Consider the following 25,585-nt stretch of genomic DNA (forward strand, 5'->3'; position numbering starts at 1 on the left):
CCCAATCTATGGGATTTTGTTATGATAGCCTGAGCTGACTGATACAGTCTCTCAGTTTTAGGCAGGGAGAAAAAAAAAGTGTCAAAATAGTGTACTCTTAGGATTAAATAGAGAGAAAATAATCTGTATTTGTACTGGCTTGTATATATTTAAAATCCTGGGAAGTAAATGAGAAACTAACGATGTTGGTTACCTATTTTGGGGGCATAGGAACTTGGAAGATTGTAAACAGAAGTTGAACCCTGGCCAGTGTCAATCAGTGGTTAGAGCCTTGGACTGCTCACTGAAGGATTACAGGTTCAATTCCCAGTCAAGGACACGGACCTGAGTGGTAGAAGGCAAACAATCAATGTATCTCTCTCACATCTATGTTTCTTTCTCTATTTGTCTGTCTGTCTCTCTCCCCCTTCCTCCATCTTTCCCTCCCTCTCTCTCACTCTCTCTAAAAATATCAATGGGAAAAATTTCTTTGGGTGAGGATTAACAAACAAACAAAAAGAAATGGAAAAGTGGTATTGTTGTACATCTTCTTATACTTTTAAAAATAATAATTATTATTGAAAGTATTACATATGTCTCTGTTTTTCCCTCCATTGATCCCCTCTAACCCACCTCTGCCCACCTCCCCTAGTCCTCACTATCCCATTGTCTATGTTCATGTGCCATGCAAATATGCATACAAATTCCTTGGTTGATTACCTCCCACCCTCCCCTTCCTTCCCTCCGAGATTCCACACTCTCTGTCTCTAGATTCACTCTGTTCATCAGTTTATTTTGTTAATAGATTCCATAGATGAGTGAGATCATGTGAATCTTGTCTTGTTTTGACTGACTTATTTCACTTAGCATGATACTCTCCAGGTCCCTCCATGCAGTCTCAAAGGGTAAGAGATTCTTCTTTTTTACTGCTGTAAAAAGTATTCCATGGTATAAATGTATCTTCTTACACTTTTTGTGGTTGTTATACCTCACCCAAGGATATTTTTCCATTGATATTTAGAGAGAGTGGAAGGGTGTGGGAGGGACAGAGAGAGACACATCAATTGGTTGTCTCCCACACATGCCCGATCCGGTCCAGGAATCGAGCCTGCAACTTAGGTATGTACCCTTGACTGGAATTGAACCTGGGACCCTTCATTCTTTGGGCTGACACTCTATCCACTGAGCAAAACTGGCTAGGACTTCTTATACTTTTGATGCTTGAACTATGTGAATGTGCTACCACTTTAATAAATAATAATAACAAAAAATATTATAAAAACAAGATTATATTGAAATAACTTATGATATTGAAAGAAGACTTCAGATTAATGGAATAATTATAGCTCAAGTTGTCATTTGATGCAGGCACAATTTGAAGAAGATGAAGGACTATGAGTAGTATATTAAATTGCTTTCTCAGTCAGTTCTTTAATCATCCCCATGACAGTGTAGACAGTTCTTATTGTCTGTTGGCTTTTCTTTGCGTCTGCATTTGTTACTGCTCTCAGAATATGCATTTGACTGAAAAAATAATGGCCACGGGTTTGCAGGTACTCTTAGCAATGCTAACACAGTCTCTGAGAGTAAAGCCTTCTCCTTCAACCTTCTTCAGTTGGTGGTCCTATTTTCAAGGACAGCAGCTGCTGAGAAAAAGACTTAATTCTTCATTTGAAAGAGTTCCATGCCTCTTTTGTGGGCATAAAGGTAACTTTTTTTTAACAACTTATTTTGGCAAATTGAGCATCCAATTGTTTTAGGAGCATTATTCTACCTCAGGTTGTTCTTCAAATGAATTTCTGATTATCCTATTTCTGTTTAACATCTATTAAAAATTTCTTTTCCCTTGGCCATCTGGCCTCTGCCTAACTTGCTACTCCCATCTACTCACTGTGAGCAGTTTTGCCATGACTCCAAAGTACCTTTTGTTCTGCCCCAGACCTTCTTACATGCCATTTCCATTGCCTGGATCACCTTTCTACTTGTTTCTTCTGATGAAGCTCCCCTAAATGGAAGTGAATGTTTTCACCCATCAGATTCAAGAAGTTTGGGGGCCATAGCATATCCATTTTGCATCCTCAATGCTAGCATCCAGTAGGCACTTGATGGTTGAATGAATGAATAAATATACAGTCTGGCTGATACGTTAATGACAAAAATATCATAGTACCCCATAAGAAAACCCTAACCGATGGTTATAGAAAATGCTTCATAGAAGGATTCTTAGTCTCTGCGTTGTGTGTTATTTAGCCCCTCATTGACTTGAAGATCTGAATTCTGTCAGGAGCCTTTTGATTCTTTGGAAAGCTTTCTATTTTGTAGGTGTGTGTGTGTGTGTGTGTGTGTGTGTGTGTGGTTTGAAAACCCTGCTGGACATTCTCATCCTAAAGCATCTCTTTGAGGACCTCCTCTGTTTAAAAGCATTTTATTTCTTACATTTCCAAACATAGAGGATGGCCCTCAATTTGATAGGTTTTCATCCTTATTTCCAGAAAATCACATTTTGTATGCTTTGTGGTAAAGGTACACATCTATAGAAATCACCCTGGGGAAGTGAGCCTTTGGCTAGAACCTCAGATCCACATCTGCTTGCCAGAGAGCAAGAGTGACAGCAGGGTCATCGGTACCACTTTGTAGATAGATCTCTTTCTCATGTGTCTTTCTCAAGCATGTCCTTTTAAATGGTATGCAATTTGCAGGGGGATGGGGGGATCACTACAATTTTCTAGCTGAAAGAATTCACTTTCCAAATGAAAAGGGCTAATTTTGGAGGGTTTGAGCTGTGTCAATAAGGCACTAGTGAAACAGATTTTTGCATTAGGCCCATTATATTTCATTAATTCAGTTTATCCTGAACAAAGTAGATAAAATAAATGCTTCAACACCAGCTATTTAGACATGCTTATAAGTATGGCCTCAAAATAATGTGTTTTCAGAGTTCATTTACTTCAATTGTTCGACTGATGCTGTTGAAATGTGTCTATTAATATATTTAATATCTTAGTACTCATTTTCTTTTTTTGTTTGTTTGTTTTTTTAAATATATTTTATTGATTTTTTTTTACAGAAAGGAAGGGAGAGAGATAGAGAGCTAGAAACGTCGATGAGAAAGAAACATCGACCAGCTGCCTCTTGTACACCCTCCACCGGGGATGTGCCCGCAATCAACGTACATGCCCTTGACCAGAATCGAACCTGGGACCTTTCAGTCCGCAGACTGACGTTCTACAGCTGAGCCAAACCGGTTTCGGCTTAGTACTCATTTTCTACAGTATCTTGAAATCTAATGTTCAGCATGATGATGGTAGTTAAAAATATTGTATTACATACTAGAAATTTGCTAAGAGAAGATTTTAGACGTTCTCACCACAAAAAATAAATGGTAAATGTGTTATGAGATGGATATGCTCATTAGCTTGATTGTGGTAATCATTTTACCATGTATATGGATATCAAAACATTATGTTTTACTCATTAAGCAGATGCAATTGTCATTAAAAACAACAACAGCACACCAAGATTTGCAATAGGTTGAATGTGGAAGGTGATATGAGAATCCAGCTGTCCTCCACTTTGCAAAAACATATAAAACAATACCACTAGGTATTGTTTTTGGAAGTTTTATGAAAAGTAATTTTTTCATAAAAATGTATTATTTGTATTCACTTTAATGAGCATTGTCACAAGCTTGAGTTCAATATACATTTGAACACAACCCTGACACTTTTCTCAATATACGTTGCACATTTGCTCTTAGTAACATGCGGACGAAGGCAAAACTTAAAGCCAACAGAATTTGCTGGACCTTAGTTCTGATGCCATTTCTTGCAAGGTATAGAGATTAAAATAATAGAAGTCCTGAAATATTTCTCCCACCCCAGAGCTTTGATTATTTTGCAGTTGCCAAATCTGCACCATTTCCAGAGTTGCCCTCCTACAGAAGAGTGTCTTAATTAAATAATTAATTAAGCCCTTTTTAAAAACCAGCAGTTCCCTGCGGGTTGCTTCTATAATTGCCACTTCATTCATCAACTAAAGGTCTACCAAAGCTGTCTTGTTTCTCAATGTAATGATTTCCTTATTTAATTCATGAAGTTGTTTATAGCTTATGTGTCTCTGTTTGTTGTCATTCTCTGTTGAAAATTGTAAGGTCCCGAAGACAAGGCCCAAGTATCTTTAATTTTTTTCCTATGGAGCCTACACAGCATTATATAATATTAAACAGAGAATAATTATTTTTAGAGTGATGATGTTAAAGACAGGACTCTATAGTAGACTGACCGAATGTGAATTTAACACGGAAAAATGTATTGAAGTTTTGCTTGTGCTGTTCATAGCACACAGTAGCCTTTATCAGCTGCTAAGAAAGAGTTTAATATTATGTGAAAATGGTAAAAATGTTCAAAATAGCCAATTCTCAATGACTCATAAGGTGCACATATGTGTCTCTTAAGTTGTTTGCCTGCTTTTCCCTAGGACCATGTTTCTGCTTGGCCAGAGGTGAAAGGCATATAGGAGGTCAAATCAACCAATGTTCTAAATATTGATAGTTCTGGTAGTAAGGTTATTCAAAGAGAAGCTGGCAATGATTGCTAAATCATTTTGAGGGATTATTGTGGAATATAAATATTGATGGTCAATTTGCATTAACAAGTCAACATTCATTGAATGCATGGTTAGTAAAACCATAGAGAAATTTATTTATTTATTTATTTATTTTTTTTTTGTCAAAAGCTCAGTATGGTATGCCTGACTTTATTTGGTGGAGAAAATCAAATAGTTCATCTTGATGAACTAGCAGAACTTGGAGGAGTCGGCCTTAAAGACAAAGCAGTTTTCCTAGAACTGAAGAATTTACCTTTTGTTCTAGTCCTCCCCTTCTTTCAGCCTTGTCAGCAGGAAATCTCTCAAAGTTTATTTCAAATGAATTATCCTGAGCATATTACCCGCCTCCCCCGACTCCAAAAATAAGACACAAAAATACTTATCTGTCACTTCATGGAAATTGCTACTGGTCCTCCATGGCACAGTATTAGCTCAGACATTGCACACAATTCATTGTATCCAACAGAAGTTGAAAAAAACACACACATATATGTAATAAACAGTACAAACAAACAAAATGTCTCCTAAACTGGCTGTGTATCAATAAACTGAGCAGTATTACAGCTGAGATCTGAAACCACAGCTTTGGTCACGTAGCTGCCAGTGCTCTTCCATGAGAGATTTGAAAATGTTTGACTTAGAGACAGCCCTTAAAAAATACTGAGTTAAATAAATGGTGATGGAAGGAGACTTGACTTGGGATAATGACTACATAGTACAGTATACAGATGATTATTACAGAATTGTATACCTAAAACCTATGAAAGTTTTTAAAATATATTTTATTGATTTCAGAGAGGAAGGGAGAGGAAGAGAGAGAATCATTGATTGGCTGAATCTTGTACATCCCATATAGGGTATCTAGCCCACAACACAGGCATGTGCCCTTGACTGGAATTGAACCAAAGATCCTTCAGTCTGTAGGCCGATGCTCTATCCCCTGAGCCAAACTGGCTAGGGCAAAACCTATATAATTTTATTAACCAACTAGAGGCCCGATACACAAAATTCGTGCAAGAGTAGGCCTTCCTTTCCTCTTCCTTTCCCCAGCTGCCAGCACTGGCTTCCCAGAACCCAGGCTTCTCTCCAGCCACCAGCAGGCACTCGGGACCTGGGCTTCCCTTAGGCTGCTGGCAGGCGCCCAGGATCCAGGCTTGCCTTGCAGCCTCGGCTTGGTCTAGAAGGTCGTCTTGGGAGGACATGCAATCCAATTAGCATATTACACTTTTATTATTATAGATGTCACCCCAATAAGTTCAATAAAATTTTTTAAAAGTTCTGAGATATACGTTTTGCCAATTCTATTAATATTTTTCTTCTTATAAGACCCACATATTTTTGACATTTTAAAAATATATTTGTAAAGTATGTTTATGATAACATCTATTTCTCTTTTAAAACAACTCCAGACCCCTTAAGTACTCATGTTTTCAAGACAAAATTGGAGCATTTTTATTGCTAGAGTGTGTATCTATGATCAAACACGATCACACACTCTAACATGAATCAACAGCAGTTTTATGACTCCTACAACCAGAGCAAGTATTAGGCCTGATGACCCAGAGCTGAGAAATATGTAAGAAACATCACCTTGCACAGACTCTGATACCAAGTCCCCACATTTCTTATCCAGGTGAACAATTCTTTATATGTAATTCAGAAATCCAAAGGGCTCTGGAATGCAAGACTTTCAGTAACAAATTTGGCCTATGAGAAGCTTTTTGGTCCTGATTCTCACTAAATGGGAATCAATATATTGGATATGAGGTGCTGCCCTAGACCCACTGGGAAGGGGGATGGTGTTGTATAAATACATATATTCACCTTATTATAATACCTTTTTGAAATCCCAAAAGTCTTAAGATTTGAAACACATATGGCACCAAAGGGTTCAGATAGGCAACTGTGAACTGTACTTTTCCTTATAATACTAAAGACCTTTACAAAATTATTGGGAGCAATAGCACATTAAATCTCCCATCACCTATATGGGGTAGTTAGTGGTTCCCATAACACCTTGTACAAACTATAACACATACTAATAGTTTGTTTTCAAATTAATATCATCTGGACTAGATTGACAACTCTTTCAGAGAAAAATTGTCTTTAGAAATTATGTTTATTTTCTGGTTCAAACCCAAGTATATGCTCCTTGGGAAAAAAAAAATTGAAAAAAAAAACCAATTTGGAAAGTATATAAAAACTATAAGAAAATAAAAATCACATACGTTTCCATTTTTTAAAGATAAACAAAGTTGCTATTATGTTTTGTTATCTTTTTCCTATGCACAATTTTAAAATGCAACTGGTATCTGAAATATGGTAGTAATCATACTTGGGTAAAAACTGCTGTTTGAATTTTAACCTTGCTATCTTACTTCATCCTTCGATTACTTGCTTAAACAATAGGGTAGTTACAGGAGATTGACTCCCACTGACTCAGTAGCTTCAGGGGTAGAAACTATAGATAACCTTTAGTTATGCTTTTGTATTATGGGCAAGATAGGGCCACATTCCAATGTCCAGCAGGGTGTGACTGGGAACCAACCCTGGGCTGTCCCCAGTCTTTAGAATTTAGTCTTTAGGATTTAGGAACAGATAAGGACGGTCAGCTCTTTGTCCTGAGGGGCCAATCAAGGTTAGCCGAGGCAGTGATATCACCACCAACCTGAGTAAAACCCCTGGACTGGAAGAAATTCGCTCTCTCCCGCCATGCTGCCGGCATGAGTGGCACAGAGCCTATGCTAACATGGAAAAAGCTCTTTTGTTTATTGCATCGGACTCGGCTCCCTGGTGGTCCTTGGGGATCATGAATTTGTCTGGGATCCCCAGCCAGGACCATGAAGGACCCTGATCCGGAGAGTCTGACTGGCCGCGGTAGGTGTGTGTTTGTCTGTGTTTTTGTGTGAGCACTCTGGAGGGACTGCCCCTCCATCGGGGCTCTCACCAGGGTGTTTGCCGGCTGCTGCGTCAGCCACGGTTTGAGCCCGGATTCAAATCTGTAATAAATTCTTGCTGGCTTAATCAAATTGGCTTCGGTGGTCCATCTTTTGGGGACTCGCTCCGTAACAGTATCATAAATACTAAAGCCATTATTGTAATTTCCCCCCAGTTTTATTGATATTATGGACATAGTAACCTGTATACATTTAAGATACACAGCATAATGACTTGATAGACATACATATTGTGAAATGATTGCCACAATAAGTTTAGCTAATATCCATAATGGATGGAAGCACGATTTTCAAAAGCTTTCTTTTTAGTGGCTTCAGAGAATCCTGCAGGTATGCATGAACCATGATTTATTTAACTACTCCCTTGTTGTAGGGCTTCCTAGTTGTTCCCAATTTATTAGATAGAGAAACTGTTTCTTAAGCAGGTTATTAGCCACAGTGCCAAGCCTATTTAGTCACTCAATTAAAAAGTGTTGAACTGATTGAAGTAATTGTCATCAACTAGGGTTCTAGTACAAATCAGTATACTAAGTTTAATTAGTCGCTTAGGAGGAATCTGAGAGAATGAACTTCAGAGCAGTACATCTTGTTATGGGAGGGAGCAGGTTAAGCCCAGGCTGGTAGGGGCTATGCAGGGATGAGAATTGCTAACAGTTGAGGGTTGGGAGGGAGAGCATTGAAGAACTTCTGAGATGAATTTTGACCGTGTCACAGTTTGATTTACTGATGGAAATGTTGAACTGTCTGCAATGGTTTCGATGCTCCCACTCCTCTGAAGAAGTAGCTATTTTGTCACGTGGTCTGTTGTCTCTTTTTGCTGTTTGCAGTTGTTTCTACGAGAGCAGACATGTGCTCTTTGAATTTAATTGAATGACTGCTTTAGAGCAAGGTGACAAAGAAATATTACCTTCTTAGATTCCAGCCTGTGTTAAGATGAGTATTCTCATTTCTGGGAATTCCCAAATCAGATCTAAATGAACTCTTCCAGGAAATACGATTAGGCCAACCCACAGGACGCTCCCCAAGCAGATGAAGCACCATTTTCACCCTCAAGGGATTAAGACAAGACTCAGCAAACTGAACCAGCAATATTTAATTGTCTGGCATTTTGCTGATACTAATACTGCCTGTTTTGATTTGTGCCCAAACCTTCCCTACTTTTACACTGTATGAACATTGTCATAATAATAATAAAAAAATAGTGGTGTAAACACTTTTCATGGTAATAGTAATATTCAGCTAATTTAATTTGAGTTTTAAATTTCCTTCTGATGTTATTTTATATGGTTCCTAAGACCAACGGATAACTTCTATCCTTTATAAGAGGAACATGAGGGAGGGAGGGAAAATAATATCAGGGTTTTTTTTACTACTTTAAGTTTTTTAGTGACTATCTCTTAGGCTATTGCAAACCATGAATCTTTTTTATTTTTTTGAATATATTTTTATTGATTTCAGAGAGAGGAAGGACGAGGGAGAGAAACATCAACAATTATGATGATGAAAGAGAATCATTGAATGGCTGCCTCTTGCACACCCTCTCCTGGGGATCAAGCCCACAACCCAGGTATGTGCCCTGACAGGGAATCGAACTGTGACCTCCTTGTTCAGAGGTTGATGCTCAACCACTGAGCCATGAATCTTTTAAAAGTAAAATGCAAATTAAAGTAAAACAAAAATTATGTTTAAGCTTTCAAAAGGCAATGGAAATATAATTCCTTTTACAGGGTGAATTACTTTTACCACATTCCTTGGACTAAATATTATAAAGTAATATAAATTATATAGACTACAATATTACAGAGTGGTATAAGGTCCTGCGGACTATTCCCTAAAGTAGGGGTGTCGAACTCAATCAGAGAAGGGGCCAAAATCTAAAATCCAGCCTAAATCGCGGGCCGAATGGTTTACTGAACAGTCATAAACTGTCATTGTGATGGAAACGCAGCGGAGTGCAGTGATGACAGCGCGGTGCGGGCCACATTGCAAGGCCTGGCGGGACGGATTTGGCCCGCGGGCCTTGTGTTTGACACATGTGCCCTAAAATGTTAACAGCCCCTTCTTCATCAGTTGATATCCATCAGTCTTTCCTGAAAATGCCCAGCTTTTTCCCCAGGTCCCTGCCTTATCAGTCAATGACAATTTCTGATGAGGATCAAACGATGTTGCAATGAAGCAGGCAATATTGCAAAGCTCATGAAATATTAACTAAGTCACAAAAGTAAAGATACAACTGAAAAGATAATCTCTAATTTTAATTAGGATGTCAGAAAGAGTTCTTGGCACAAAGCAAATTAAAGTTGAAACTTCTTTCATTTCTTCTTAAAGATGCATTGAATGGTCTTTTGTGGGAACTCATGGGTTTTCCATAAAAGTGAAATTCTGATTTCTCTTTATAGCAGCTCCACTTTATATGTGGTGGATACGTTCTAAGACCCCCAGTGGATGCATGAAATTGTGGATAATACTGTTTTTTCCCTAAACATAATATACCAATGAAAAAGTTTAATTTACAAATTAGGCACAGGAAGAGATTAGCAGCAACAATAATTCAATTAAACAATTATAACATATACTGTAATGAAAGTTATGTGAATATGGTCTCTCTCTCTGATCACTGATCTGAAAATCAGGACCGTTATTTAGTGACTAATGGGTGAGTAGCCTCTCTACAGTATGGTTACGCTGGGCAAAGGGACCATTCACTTCTGGGGCAGGACATAACTGGTACCAAATTTCACCACACAGAACGGCTCACAACCTAAAACTCAGGACATTTTTTTTATTTCTGTAATTTCCATTTAATTTGGGGGGGGGGGGGTGTTGTTGACTCCTGGTAAATAAAAATGTGGAAAGTGAAATCATGGATAGGTGGGAGGGCCTACTTTATACTCCTTGTGTGCTCTTTCTCCCTAAAATAATGTACCTATCATGGCATTCCCACAGGAAAAAAAATTGTTTTCCAAGTCAATCTTCTTCCTTTTTTCTTTCTATATATTCTATATATATATTTTTTTAAAGTCTTTCTTTAAAAAGCTTTAAATTTTTTTTCACATTTGAATTGGCAGATGGTATAGTTAATTAATTTTCCAATGATAATTAATACATTAAAATAACTTAAGAACTGAATAGAAAACTGTAGTCCATATATTCATAGGGCATAAAAGCATAAAATTTCCTAGACCAGTAAATTATAGATCATCTGTGCAGTGCTTTACATTAATGCATATACTGATTTGCTGAGGTGTCTAAATGAATTCTGGAAAATTTAGTAAGTAGCTACTTATGTGATCTATATGAACACAAATTACCATTTTCCTCTAGCTGTCACATAAAAGTTAAAATATATGTGATGGAGATAGAAGTGTGAATCACATCATTTTTAAAGAGTTAGATAATCTTGGCATGAGTTAGTCTTGATTTACCTTTAAACTACACTTTTATCTGTAGCACCACCAGAATCTGTTATATTTGCTGCAGATAATGTTTTCTTAGGGTGATTTATCTGAGTCTAGATGACTCTCACATAAGGCAGCTTTAGGTTTGTAGGGGTAGCTCTTCTAGTTGTAAAAAGCCATGGAAGGGGCCGGAGGGCAGGTTGCTTATCATTCGCAAACTGCCCATCGTTAGGGAGGCCCCCTTGGTGGAGCCCTGAGGGCTCTGACTCTCAGTTTCCTCACTTTCAAAACAAGGTTCACAATATCAACCACTTTCTAGCTGCAGCACATTATTTTTCTTTTATTTCCTCATACACATTAAGCTCCCTCTCACCTTTTGCCTCTGCTCACATATTTCCTTGGTTTGGAATGTCCTCTCCAATTTTAGTTAATACCTAACTTGGTTTAGTTAAGACCATCCTCTAAGTCTCACCTCAAAAGTCACCTCCTCAGGAAGCCTTCCTTGATCTACCAAATATATGGAATTTCTGTTACTAAATATGCATAGGGTATCCCAGTTTTTTTTTCCTTTACAGCACTTATTATAAGTATTTAATTACATGATTATTTGTTTTATATCTCTTTTCCCCTAGACAGTATTAAAGAGTCTCTCACTAATCACTAAATAGTGCCAGTTGTATAAATAAGTCTATATGAATGGGCCCTGATTTTAACTCAGAAAAGGTTAGCAAAACCTCAGAAATGTAAGGTAAATTTTCTGAAAGGGTTATTGAACTACCATCCTGGAATAACAATAACAGAACCTGGAGAGTGAGTGTGTGGCTACTTAATGATGGGCACTCCTTTCGTCATGAGGTGTCTGTTTCTTCTCTCTTTGAGTCTGGACAGGCCGGTGGCTGCCTCTACCAACCCAGGACGGCAGCAGCGATGCCAAGCTGGTTCTGTGTGCAGCTCTTACATGTCCTGGCAGCTTCCACATCTCATCTCTGGGAAGCCAACCACCAGACTACTCTGAGACCACCATGTCATGAGAAGTTCAAGCCACATGCAGTGGCCCTGGAGGAAGAGACTCATGTGGAGGGAGAAAGAGGCTAAGGAACATTGAGGCACAAGACATGGGAGTGAAGAAGTCATCTTGGGAGTGAATCCCCTATCCAGCTGCTTCAACCAATTTCTTTTGGATCAGGGAAAACCCTCTAGACTAGGGGTGTCGAACTCAATCAGAGAAGGGGCCAAAATCTAAAATCCAGCCTAAATCGCGGGCCGAATGGTTTACTGAACAGTCATAAACTGTCATTGTGATGGAAACGCAGCGGAGTGCAGTGATGACAGCGAGGTGCGGGCCACATTGCAAGGCCTGGCGGGACGGATTTGGCCCGCGGGCCTTGTGTTTGACACATGTGCTCTAGACAAATGGTTCTCAGTCTTTCTAATGCCGTGACCCTTTAATACAGTTACTCAAGTTGTGGTGACCCCCAACCATAAAATTATTTTTGTTGCTACTTCATAACTGTAATTTTGCTACTGTTATGAATTGTAATGTAAATATCTGTGTTTTCTGATAGTATTAGACTCTATAGCAGTGGTTCTTAACCTGTGGGGTCACCACAAAAGGGACTGAATTAAAGGATCATGGCATTAGAAAGGTTGAGAACCAAGACAAGCCCTCCCCAAATACCTGATCCACAAATCATCAGCAAACTAAAATGATTGGTTTAAGCCACCAAGTTTTTGGGCAGTTTATCATGCAACAATACATAACTAGAACAAAGAGTGAGAAAAGTAAATTAATAATGAGAAAAATAATGTTATCATCATCACAGAAGCCAGAAATATTTGTTGAGTGCTTATTTGATTCATATGTTATAAAGCTTTGTGTGGATCATCTCATTCAGCTTTGTAACACACTAGAGGTCCAGTGCATGGATTCATGCACTGGAGGGGTCCCTCAGCCTGGCCTGCGCTGGCTCACAATCTGGGACCCCTCAGAGGATGTCAGACTGCTGATTTCGACCCAATCCCTGCAGGCCAGGCCAAGAGACTCCACCGGTACATGAATCTGTGCACTGAGCCTCTAGTATGCATATAAGATTTTTGGTTAATTTCTTCCCATCCTCCCCCACTTCCATCCCTCTGAGATTTATCAGTCTGTTCCATGTTTCCATGCCTGTGCATTGAGTGTCTTCCCCCTGGTGGTCAGTGCATGTCATAGCTACTGGTCGAATGGTAGAGTGGTCGCTTAGGCTTTTATATATATAGATAAGATAGGTGTTATTTTTATTTCACAAATGAAGAAAATCAAAGCTCCATGTATAAAACTGACTAACCAGGATTGTGCATGAGTAAGTGGTAGAGGCAGGATTTGAACAAAAGCCTATCTAACTACTGACTATCATCACTATTGGAAAGGATAGGAAAATCATGTTTCATTTGTTGTTTATTTTATTTTATCCTCTTCATATCCATCTAAGATTGGGATCACTATTCCCATTTTATATACAAAGGTCTGAAGCTCAGAAAGGTTAAGCAAATTGTGCATGGTCACACAGCTGTGACAGAGCTAGGACTTAAACCCAAACTATGAACTCTCTACTACCCCAGGACAATTAACAGGCATTTGGAGCAAAAGAATCGTAGGCTCTTGGAGATGGAAGTGGGCATGGTACAATCCTCTTCTTTTGTAAGAACTGAAACCCATTCTTATGAAGGTGGGATGATGAAAGTAGGGAGAAGTGAATGCCACCCATTGCTTTAAGCCATTCTCTGAATTCCTAGATTGAGGATTTAGCAATAAAATGTGTCTGTCTGCTCCTCAGACTAGTAAATAATACAGCGCTGTGTGATGAGGATAAACAGAGATACAACCTGTCCTCCCAAGGTCAAGGATCATGCTGGAGGCTAGAGAAGGCTTCTTGGAAGGAGTGACAGCGTCACTGAGTCTTACAGGAGGATTAGGCGTTACTAAAGGAAGATTAGGGATAGGTCAACCACATTCAAGTCTATAGGACAGCATGTGCAAAGAATGGGGAAGTGGCCAGAATGAGGACGGGAAAGGGATTCTTGTGAGCCATGGTAAGACATTTGGACTTCATTCTGAGGGTACTGAGAAGCCACTGGAGGATTTAACAAGAAAGTGACATGGTCATATTTGCAGTTTAGGAAAACCGCTCTGGATAGCAGGGCTGTTGCAATAATCCAGGAGACTACTAATTATATTCCAGACAAGGTGGTGACAGAGCGGGTGAAGAGACATGGAAGGATTTGAGTCATTTTAAGCAGATTAACCTGTCAGAACATGATGAGTGATTTAATGTGGAGGCAAAGGGGAACGTGAAATTAAGGATAACACTTAGATTACTGGCTTGAGCAATTCTCTGTGTGAATAGAAGAGAGAATGGAAGGGGAGAAGGAGCAATTCTGGGCACAGCACAATGAATGTAGTTTTGCACATGTTGACTTTGAAGTTCCTGTGGTACAGACAAGCAAGGATGACCTCCAGGCTGTTCTGAAACTCAGCAAAGAGCACGAGACTAGAAATGAAGATTTGGGTTTTGTGAGGATGGACAAGATATTTTAAGTCATGGGCTCAGATAGGCTCACCCACAAGAGGGAGCATGCAATGCTGGAGGAAGGGATAGTGAAGCGAGGGAACTCTAGGAAACATCAACATTTAAAAGAAATAAATTAGGAAGCAGGGGAGAACAATGCCACTGATGCAAAAGAGGAAAGCAGGAGGGAGGATGCCCGGAACATGTGTGTCTAATGCAATGTAAAACAATTGTGGGTTGATACCACAAAAACAAACGTGAAAATCCCCCGGTATTGCAAAACTGACATTTCATTGTTTCTCATAAGGAAATGAAGTAACTTAATTTCATAAGGAAAATTAAGGGGGCTAATCAGAGCTCTGGAATGTGTGCTGTGTGTGTGTGTGTGTGTGTGTGTGTGTGTGTATGTATGTGTGCACACATGCGCGCACGTACACACACTCACACACATATATATTTCAACTGTAAATAATTTTTTTCTTTTATTCATTTAGACTATTTAAAATCTGAAAGGGCTCTTCTCTTCATCCATTTCTTCCCCCACAAACATAGATTTTGGTAAGAAAAAATTTGTTAAAAACACTTGTGGAAAGATAATGTTGCAAAAAGCTCTGAGAAATTGAAAAAAAGAGAGAATTATAAAAGTTTAGGGCACCATGGACAGGTGGCTCAGTTGGTTGGAGCATCATCTTGTACACCAAAGATTGTGGGTTCGATCCCCAATTGGAAAATGTAAGGGAGGCCATCAATCAATGTTTCTCTCTCACATTGATGTGATGTTTCTCTCCCCCTCTTCCTCTTCTCTAAAATAAATAAAAATATGTTCAGGTGAGGATTTTAACAGTTTAGGTACACACTAACCTCTGCATGGCATCATAATCCATCACAAATTTGTCACTCAAACTCCATACATTTTTACAGTTCTTTGTATTTTCCAATATACTTTGATGATCTCGTTAGCCCCTAATGTGGTTGTAATAAAATTAATGACTCTGGAATCAATGGATTATTACTCTGCTAAGAGAAAGTAATAAGCAGCATAAGAGAGGAAACAGAAAGTGTCACAGTAATTCTGAAAAGAGAAATGTTGCTTGTTTGGGAGAGAGTGGGAAGAGAAGGCTGAGCTCTGAAGAGCTATGAACATTACTGAGTGCTTATAGTGTGCCCATTACTGAGGCAGGCACTTTATCTCATTTGAAGAGCGTGAGTATATTTTAAGTGAATGAAATGGGCAGATGGAATCGATGGTATTCATCAGAGGGCCTGGCACTAAACTTACAACAGCTATTAATATTAGTGGTTATCATTAATCGAATGCTTTCTGGTGCCGGGGGCAAGGGAAAGACCTTTTGTACATGCTGTCACATTTCAGCCTCAACACAACTCAGAAAGCAAGGTATTGGAACTCCCACTTTACACATAAATTCAAGTGACCCAAGTAAGGCTCCTGATAAAAACAAATTGCATACTCAGCTAAGAATTACTTACTTAAAAAAAAAAAATGTTGCTTTTGCCCTAGCTGGTTTGGCTCAGTGGATAGAGTGTCAGCCTGAGGACTGACTGAAGGGTCCCGGGTTCAGTTCTGGTCAAGAGTACATGCTTGGGTTGTGGCTTGATCCCCACAGTACATCCCTGGGTTGGGGGGCATGCAAGAGGCAGCTGATCAATGATTCTCTCTCATCATTGATGTTTCTCTCTCCCTCTCTCTCTTTCCTCTCTGAAATCAATAAAAACAGAGAGACGGAAAGGAGAGGAGGAGAGAGATTGATGAGAGAAAGAGATATCAATGGGCTGCCTCGTGCACGCCCCCTCCTGGGGATTGAGCCCACAACCTGGGCATGTTCCCTGACTGGAAATCTAACCAGCAACCTCTTGGTGCATGGATCAAAGCTCAATCCACTGCATCACACTGGGCGGGCTCAGCTCAGGATTTAGAAGAGAATATTTAATAAAGGATATACTTTTAGAGGTACAGACAGGATAAAGCAAACCAACGAGGGAAGTGGGGGCACCCAGGGACTAGCAAAAACGGGAAGCCATTACCACTTTTAGATGTAGACAATTCAAAGGACATCATCAAACAGTTCAAGCTGAGGTGTAGAAAATTGGCCACTTCTTTACCGAGAATAAAAGCCAGGAATTCTAGCTTTACTGCTTTCAACAATATCTTTACATCAAACATGATGGCTGTTATGTCAGATCCATCTATCACTTCTGCAGCTACTCATCAACATTCAGAATGCCAACATTTGCAATGCCAGGAAACATTTTGAGAAGCTGGTAAGAGTGGATGGTTCCCCTCCCCCCCCCCACACACACACACACATAGTCTCCTTATGCACTAAATATTGCCAAATGCTCTTTCTGAAAATGTTGAGTTGCCTTTTTTTTTTGCATCTTTTAAAAATATTCATAATGCTGTGTACTTAAAAGTGGACTTTGAAATATGTGCTACTTATTTCCATGTAGGTAGTCCTGTAACTAACCAAACAGGGGTTAGTTACAAAAACTGTAGTTATAGAAGGATGCAGCTGTTGCTAGAACCATAAAAAAGCAGGAAAGGGGTGAGGGGAATTAATATGTTGACTTCTCTCACCTCTAGCCCTCCAATCTCTTGCAAGCGTCTCCCGTTGGCCAAAGCCAACAATAATGGGATCTCAGGTGAAACAGTCCATGAAGGTCAGTCCTCCAGGGCTTATAACAAGACAGGTAATGGAGGAGCATGGGTCTGGGGCACACCAACTTTACACAACTAGAATGCAGAAAGGCCAGGAGTCAAAGTCAGGTACATGATGCCTTAGTCACTGCTTTTATGTATTCCTCTACCATACATATTGCAAGTAGTTGGTAATTATTTGTTTAAAGAATACATTTTCAGGTGAAAATTGAAGAAACTGAGGTTAGGAGTTTATATATCTTAACTTTAGGAACCAGAGCCCTAGCTATCCTGAAACCAACCACCTCCTTGTCTATAACCCAATGCTTGCTCATTTGATCAAACATCACTCACTCCTTGGATGTAATGGGTTTCTGTCACAGTAAAGGTTTTTGTGTCAAATTTAATGATTCTCATGTGGGAACACTTAGAACTTAGTGTCATATTGCAGACTTACAGTGCTTATTGATCCAGTACTTCTAGCCCTTGGGATGGACAAGGACACCTTTGAGTCCTCATTCTCCTTCAGGATTCCCACCCCAAACACCCATCACCAATAAAAGTAAATCTTGTATTTGCTAGAAATTGAATAAGAAACGAATAAGGCAAGAATGTTTCTTAAAACCTTAAATAATTGTTATCTAAAATTGACTTTCAATGTAGGTACCAGCAATGTTTCCAAGGAAAAAGAAAAACTGCCTCTCTACCAATCAGTGTTCAGCCAGGAAAATAGAAACATCTCTAGGCATTTCAAATAGAGGGAATTAAACATGGAATTAGTCACAAAGGTCTTGAAATGTGTAGAAGAGCAGATGGAACAAGTTGACCCTATGCCCCACATTCTCATTCACAAATGGGTTCAGTAAACATGGATTGAATCTATTATAAAATTTAGAAAGAGCACAGGTTCTGTTGGAAAGCATTAGCATACCTGTATGACTCTGATAATTCAGTAGGTGTGGATATGTAGTTTGGCCTTTGGTAGAAAATCATGTTCAAAGCCTTCTGTTCAAACCTGTCAAGGGATAATAACACCTATTAGGTGCTAGGGACTATTAACACTTTTCTCTGCATTTTAAGTTATTGATTTAACATTTATGATAACTCAATGATAATGGTACATTGTTTCCCATTTTACGGATGAGATGAGATTGAGTCAAAGAGCTATTATGTGACCTGTCTAAGATAATACAATATGCTCAAGTGATGGAAGTTTAGCTCACCTATCTATCTTTATTTTCCCATTGTATTGTGGGGAGGAAACCAGCTATTCCCCCAACCTGTTTCATCTCTGGGTCCACAGTAGCTATGTTTTCCAGACCTTCACTGTGGTTATTATAGCTATGTCACCAAGTTCCAGAGAGGAATGTAAGCAAGGTGATGTGCATCACTTCCTGGCCTGGCCCATTGAGTCTTTCACATGATACTTTATGTTCTTTTTGCTTGAGGAAAATGAGCATGGTGAGCGTGGTGCCAAAGTTTGAAGAGCTGGAACCACAAAATGGAAGAAGGCTAGAACCCTGAATGTTGCTTGGAGAAGAGTGAGACAACAATCAGGGACATGTGTGTTAGACTTTAAGTGAACAAGAGATACTCTTCTATCAACTTTGTGCCATTATATGTGTTGATGTTGTTTTGTTATAGCAGCTAGAGTTACCTTAACTGACACATATGTGAATTGAACTGATCCTCACTATTGTTCCTGGGTTTAGTACATATTTTTCATTGAAATTCTCAATTATTTACATCCTAAAAATTATTCAATGCATAAATAAAGTCCAGTTGCCTTCAAGCAGTTCTATTCCATTCCCATCAGCCACAGTGATATCTCTTTTCCTCAACTTCCTGTAGTTTTTACTTGCCTCTGCCTCTTATCATATAGCTCCAATTTTGGATGTCTTGTTTTTCCAGTGAGATTGTGAGCTCATCAAGGTCAAGGATCATGTTTTTATGCTTCTTGTCTGACTGTGAAGTGCATAACATGGTGTTAATGTTTTGGGAATTTTCAATAAATATTTGTTGGGGAAATGAGTTTGTAAATACATTAGGCTCAATAAAATCCTTTTTCCTAAAAACAGACCTTAATTGTTCAGGCAGGAAAGCATATACACTATAATTTACTGCAGTGGGTGTTTTTATTATTCTCTTCACTAATATACACATTCTAACACTTTCTGACAACTGCTTAGAGGAGACAGAAGGCATACTTATCAAATTTCAGATGACACAAAATGAGAGGCAATAAATAATGCACGAGATGGCAGAATCAAAACTAGACAAGCTGGAATGAAGCAGGTAACATTTAATAGGGGTGAGTATGAATTTAGACTTTAAAACCCAGCAACCCAATTATATATGGTTAATATCAATTTTTAGGGAAAAATGTTCAGGTTTTAATGTTTCAGCTTGGTTGCAAAGCTGAAATGAGCCCAAAGTTGCATACACGTCTCTGTTCATAGTGAGGTCGATGACTGGGCTCAGGGTACTGGGTGTCAGCCAAAGCATTCAAGCATTAACAAGTCAAGCATGAATTAAGGTTGCTCTGTAGAGGCAAACTGGAGGCGGATGGAGCTTTATAATATTTTAATTTTGAGTAAAGGGGTAAACAAGTGTCCATATTTTTACCTGGGCAAGCTCAGCACAAGGGTCAACTTTTACCTGTAACATTAGTTGGAACGCACTGTCCGATGATACCATTCAGTGATTTGACACTAGATTGGTGCCAATAGGGCAGCCTGGGTCCCCTTAATTTGAACTTCAGAAGTAGAACCTAGTAGAAAGGTTTGTTATTTTCCTTTTGGTCCATTCCCCAGTGTCAGGGTTAGAGCTGTCCTTCACCTAAGAGCCTTAATTTATGACAGTAATTTATCCACATCACCTGGGTAAATTTAAGTTTTACCCTTGGAAGAGGGGAGAGAAGGCAGATCCCAACTTCTCTGGGCTCAGCTGGGACCACTGTTTCACCATCCTCACCATCCTAGATCTGCTCCTAGAAACCCTTATTTCCTCAAAACTGGGATCAGAGTTCTGGCAAGAAGGCTATGATGACCTGTTCCTTGGCACCAAACCACCAAAAAGAGTAAATATAATATCAGTCCGTGTTCATAGAAGCCTAGCATCTGGAACAAAGGATTTTCTGTAGTCTGTGTGGCAGCAGACCACACAGGAAGAATTGTGAGGTTTTTGCTGATAACATGATTTTAAAAGATTACTGGTGTAATCCTTCTTCAAAGGGAGGATGACCAGAATGTTGAAGGGACTTAGGAACCAAATCACTAGTTATTTTTTGGTGGTTCAGGCTCAAGACCTGGAAGGTGTCGGGATGGTGGGTGGGAAGGAGCATGAGGCAGGATATCCTATCTTCAGACAGGAGAATGCTATGAAGAATACTGGTCTGTTGGGTCATGCCAGGAGGCAGAACTCGAAGGAGTGAGATATAAGCCCCAAATGGAAACATTTTTAACCATGTTGCTCTTCAAAAGTGGAATATACTTTGTAAGTAAGTGAGGTTTAAAACATCCGAGGTAAGGTCCGATAACTGTGGTAGATGTTTTAGCTGTCATTCAAGAACATGTGTAAGGGAAGTTGGATGAGAGGGTATCCCTGGTCCCATTCAAATCTAAGGTTCTATGGTCTAATCAATCTTTAAATTAGAAATGTTCTACAGAATATGAGGAAAGAAGATTATTACCTAAGGTTCTTTTGTAGTTATAACCTGGATTTTGAAATGGATATTTCCCTCAAAAAAGGGAAAAAGAAAGAAAGAAAGAAAAAAGCATAACCCAGGGGTTATTTAATCCTTGATATATGAGAGAGGAAAATAGAAGGAAGGGAAAGGCACTCCAGAAAGGGTATGGTAAAAGAAGCCCTCCCCAGGGACCACGGCAATCCCACAGAGCTGTACAGGCCGAGAACACTCAATGACAAGAATTATGATGCTACACAACCCCGCACAAGGCGAGCTCAGGTCTTTTTTGGATAAAGCACGCTTGGTCTTTGCCTCCCTCTCTCCAAACAAACATGCAAGAATCACATTGGCCAGGAGAGAGGGGATTGTCCTTGAAACACTGTTGAGTTCCTATGTCTCTTTTTGTCTCTTTGTATGGGTTTCTTGAACTCGTCCTTTTTCTCAAAGACTAGAATAAATACAATTTTTAAATCATATTGAATCTCACGTGCTGGAAAGGGGTCATTTGCAAAGAAAGTCAAGGTATTGTGGACTTGCACGAGAAGACAGATTCTCACCCAAAGAACCAGGAGGGTGGTGGGTAAGGGAGAACACATACTGGGCTACCCATGAACAGGAGAGCAGGCAAAGCGGTCAAAAGTATTTAACCCACAAAATAACTCCAACCAAGAAGCCCTCCGGTCGCTCTGGCTTCCCCATTGCGGCTCGCCAAGTGCCCCTAGGAGGAGATGCCGAGTGTGCACCTGAGGCAGGACGCAGGTGAAGTCAGATCTGGGTTCGGTGACCGTGTGCCGAAGCGCCCCCGACCTGCGCCCACCTCCGGCGGTGCTCACCGCCTCCCGCAACCCCGCTCTGGGCGCGGGCCTCGCCACTCCCCCCGCCCCCGGGGCCGCCGCGCACCGGGCGCGCGGGGTGGGCGCGGGCTGCGCGGGCCGGCGCCCCGGGCTCTGGGCATGCTCAGTGCGCGGGCAGGGCTGGGCAGGAGCGGCGCCTCCGCACACAGTCCTTCCCTGGCCGCCTCCGCCGGAGCCGCGGGCGCTCGCTGCTGGGCACGCGCCGCCCCGGAGGAATCGCCGCCGCCTCCGCACCTCCCAGCCGCCGCCGCCGCAGCCGGAGCCTCCCTCCCTGCCCCCCCGCCGCCGGAGCCATGGCCGCGCTCGGCCACCCCGCCGCCTTCGGCCGGGCCACCCACGCCGTGGTGCGGGCGCTGCCCGAGTCGCTGTGCCGGCACGCGCTGCGGAGCGCCCAGGGCGCCGAGGTGGATTTCGCCCGCGCCGAGCGGCAGCACCAGCTCTACGTGGACGTGCTGGGCAGCAAGCTGGGGCTGCAGGTGGTGTCGCTGCCGGCCGACGAGAGCCTCCCGGACTGCGTGTTCGTGGAGGACGTGGCCGTGGTGTGCGAGGAGACGGCTCTCATCACCCGGCCCGGGGCGCCGAGCCGGAGGAAGGAGGTAACTGCCCGCCTGTCCCCCCGCCCGGCGCCCGGCGCCGCGGGGGCGCGGCCGGGGACGCGCGGCCCCGGGATCGCGGAACCGGCCCCCGGGCTAGTTCACAACTTCCCTTTCGGAGACGAGGGAGGGTGTGTCCCTGCGAGTCCGGGAGAAAGAAAGAGAGAGAAGTTCATTGTTCACGCCTCCCGCGGCCGGGCGGGAGCAGCTCGGGCGCCTCGGAAGGGACCCGAAGGAGTGGGGTGGTGGTGCGCCTCGAGCAGGTGGGTGGGGTGGGAATCCATCTCACCAGCAGGTTTATTTGTGAAGATTACAGAGCAGGGAAGACAGTACACAACTCACGGTGTTTCCCAGGGGGTGGAGGCGGGGAAGGGTGCCGCTCCAGGCTTGGCGAGGGCTCTGGGGGGCATTGCCAGGTGGTGACACTGGCCCCTCCAAGTTGTGCCTGGAACTGGGCGTAGGGCGGGGCCCAATGAATGAACGGGGTGCAGGTGCCTACAGACCGAGGGCGTCCCAAGTTACTTTTCAGCGGTGGAGAGTGAGTCCTCAGGAAGGGACTGCCGAGTGAATGAATGAAAGGAGAGTGGCTTGTTGGCGAACTGGAGTCAAATGTGAGAATGAAATAGACTAGGCTGAAAAGCTATCCTTTCGGCTTTCCGTGTGTGTGTGTGTGTGTGTGTGTGTGTGTGTGTGTGTGTGTTTAATTAGAAATAGTTGTTTGACATATTGCATAATTTTATTTTCAGTATTTTTGGACTCATACCAAATGAGAGCTTTTTGTGTTCTCAAGGAATGGGGACTACTTTAAAATATTGCAGCTTGTGAAAATGGCTGTGATCGCTTTAAACACAAGGTAGGCTGGTGGGAAGGGACAAGTAGAGTGAGATTGGATTTTAAAATAACATCTGTCCTGAGATTCTTCTCATTGCCCTCTGAGAGCCCAGGCTGAAGACGCTGTGTTGTTGTTGGCATCAAGTGGCATTGCAAAAAGCTAGTGGCTTCTTTTGTAAATGGAGGGATGGGGATTTTTGCCCCCCTCCTTGTCTTTATTCAATTCATATTGCAAGTGCCTCACAGAGCTTATTCTACAACATGCTTCACTACTTGGTTATAGAACCGTACATGTTCCAAGAGAATAAAGCATATTCTATTTATTTGGCAGTGAGGTAATTAGCTTTTGTCACCCTACCTTTGCAGAAAACCAAAGGAATAACAGGTCTCATTCTCATAGCTCTTTTATCTCCATTGCCACACCTCTCCATCTTTGAGTCTGTGAGGTGACCCCCTCTGTTTTAAAGTGGTAAGCATGGACTCCTTTTGAATACTTTCTAGAATATCCTAGGCCATATGGCAGAGCTGAGGTTTGTATGTAAGAGTAAAGTATATTTTTAAAATCCTTAAAAAGTCATACTTATTTGATGGGCATAGTAGTACAAATTCCTGTTGAGACTGTCACATATTTAATCATCCATTTTGTTTTATTCTTATAACACAACCTTCCAAATTTTGACCTTCCTGATACTAAAGTGGGCAGTGATTTTTCTTCTCGGTCAGATTTCTGAGGTATACATTTTAAATGGACTTTATTCTTATGTCAGCCTGGTGATCTACTGCCAGAGGCCACATAGTGTAGTGGATAAAAACATCAGACTGTATCTAATTCTGTGACCTTCGTGTGTGTGTGTGTGTGTGTGTGTGTGTGTGTGTGTGTGTATGTCTCCTGCCTCAGTGTTCTCACCTGTAAAGTGGACATAATCAGACATACCTATTTCATAGAGTTGTAATGAATTCATTAATCCACCTGAAATGCATAGGACAGGACATTTCACGAATGTTGGTTATTGTTCATGGGAGGTTTACTCCTTCCAGAGTAGTAAGAAGTCTAACGTGCACTGGGTGACGGGGGAGTCATCCTCACACCTTAGGCTCCCTCCTAATCTGCTATGTAGCACTGCTTCCCAGCTTGAGTTTCCTGCTGGCATGTGGTCTCTGCCACTGCACATGACCTGGATCGCCAAAGTAACAGCCCTTCCAGCCAAGCCATTTTGGATGGGGTGCTGGAAAACAGGCCATGCAGAGTAATGAGCTCTCTTTGAATCTCTCAGAGCACAAGTTTGCTGTCCTGGTTGGTGTGAACAAATGCTTGTTAAGTAAGCGAATGAATGAAATGCTATTTAGCTAATACCAACATTAAGGCCCTTGTTGGATTGATTATATATATATATATATATATATATATATATATATATATATTTATTTATATTTATATATATATATTTATTTATATTTATATATACTTATATATATATTTATATTTTAATGTGACACCTGCCTCCTTAACTGTGAAATTCCACAGCCAAGGCATTATTTTAAAATTATCATCACAGAACCCCTTGCCTCCTGTCTTCTCACTTTGCATTCCATTCTCCAGGTGGCGGCCAACCTGGTCTTTCTAAAACTCAAATCGATCTTGTCCCTCCTGTGATTAAAAGTCTTGAGGGGCCTTTAGTGAAATTGATAAACCCATGAGCTTAGCTCTGTTTGCCTTTCCAGGTCCAGCTGCACCTCTGACCCCACCCCAGGTGCCTCGTATTGCTTTCCTGGGTATGCATTTCTCCTTTGCCCAGGACCATCTCCCTCCTTCCTCTCCTCCACTTTACCTGTTTGTACTCATGCTTCAGTTCTCCGCTTATTGTTGCCATTAATATTATTAGCTAATCTTTATTGGGTGCTTGCCATTTACCAGACATGCTGCCAGATTTATGATATGCATTTCAATGAATGCTCACACCAATCCTTTAAGCTCGACATAGCATTATTGTTATTTTAAAGCAGATGAAGTTGAGGCTTAGAGAGATTAAATAAATTGGCCAAGGTTATAGATTGAAATGAGGGAAACCAGGATTTGAATTCAGGTTTGCAGGACTCTGAAGCTCTAGTCCCAATCACTGTAATATTAGGCATTACTTTCCCTTTTATGAGCACCTATAACCTTCTGTACTCCCTTTTATGGTACTTATCATACCACATAGTAATTGCCTGTCTACCTTTCTATATCCCCCACTATTATGAAAATTGTGAGGACAGGGAGCATGTCTGTATTGTTCAACGTTTTTTAAGATATATATTTTATTGATTTTTTACAGAGAGGAAAGGAGAGGGACAGAGAGTCAGAAACATTGATGAGACAGAAACATCCATCAGCTGCCTCCTGCTTACCTCCTACTGGGGATGTGCCCACAGCCAAGGTACATGTCCTTGACCGGAATCAAACCTGGGACCTTTCAGTCCACAGGCTGCCGCTCTA

At 41.1% G+C, this 25,585-nt stretch overlaps 1 protein-coding gene across 1 annotated transcript in view; it reads left to right on the forward strand.

Annotated features, from left to right (window-relative positions):
- Positions 1–21,721: 21,721 nt before the first annotated feature.
- The window catches only part of DDAH1 (dimethylarginine dimethylaminohydrolase 1), a 145,391-nt gene continuing 141,527 nt past the window's right edge, over positions 21,722–25,585 (forward strand). The window contains exon 1 of the mRNA XM_036444598.2: positions 21,722–22,281. Coding sequence (XP_036300491.1) covers positions 21,979–22,281 — 303 coding nt within the window. The 5' untranslated portion in view covers positions 21,722–21,978. The remainder of the gene's footprint in view (positions 22,282–25,585) is intronic.

Source organism: Pipistrellus kuhlii, unplaced genomic scaffold (genome assembly GCF_014108245.1).
Source record: "Pipistrellus kuhlii isolate mPipKuh1 unplaced genomic scaffold, mPipKuh1.p scaffold_m20_p_2, whole genome shotgun sequence".
Classification (NCBI taxonomy): domain Eukaryota; kingdom Metazoa; phylum Chordata; class Mammalia; order Chiroptera; family Vespertilionidae; genus Pipistrellus; species Pipistrellus kuhlii.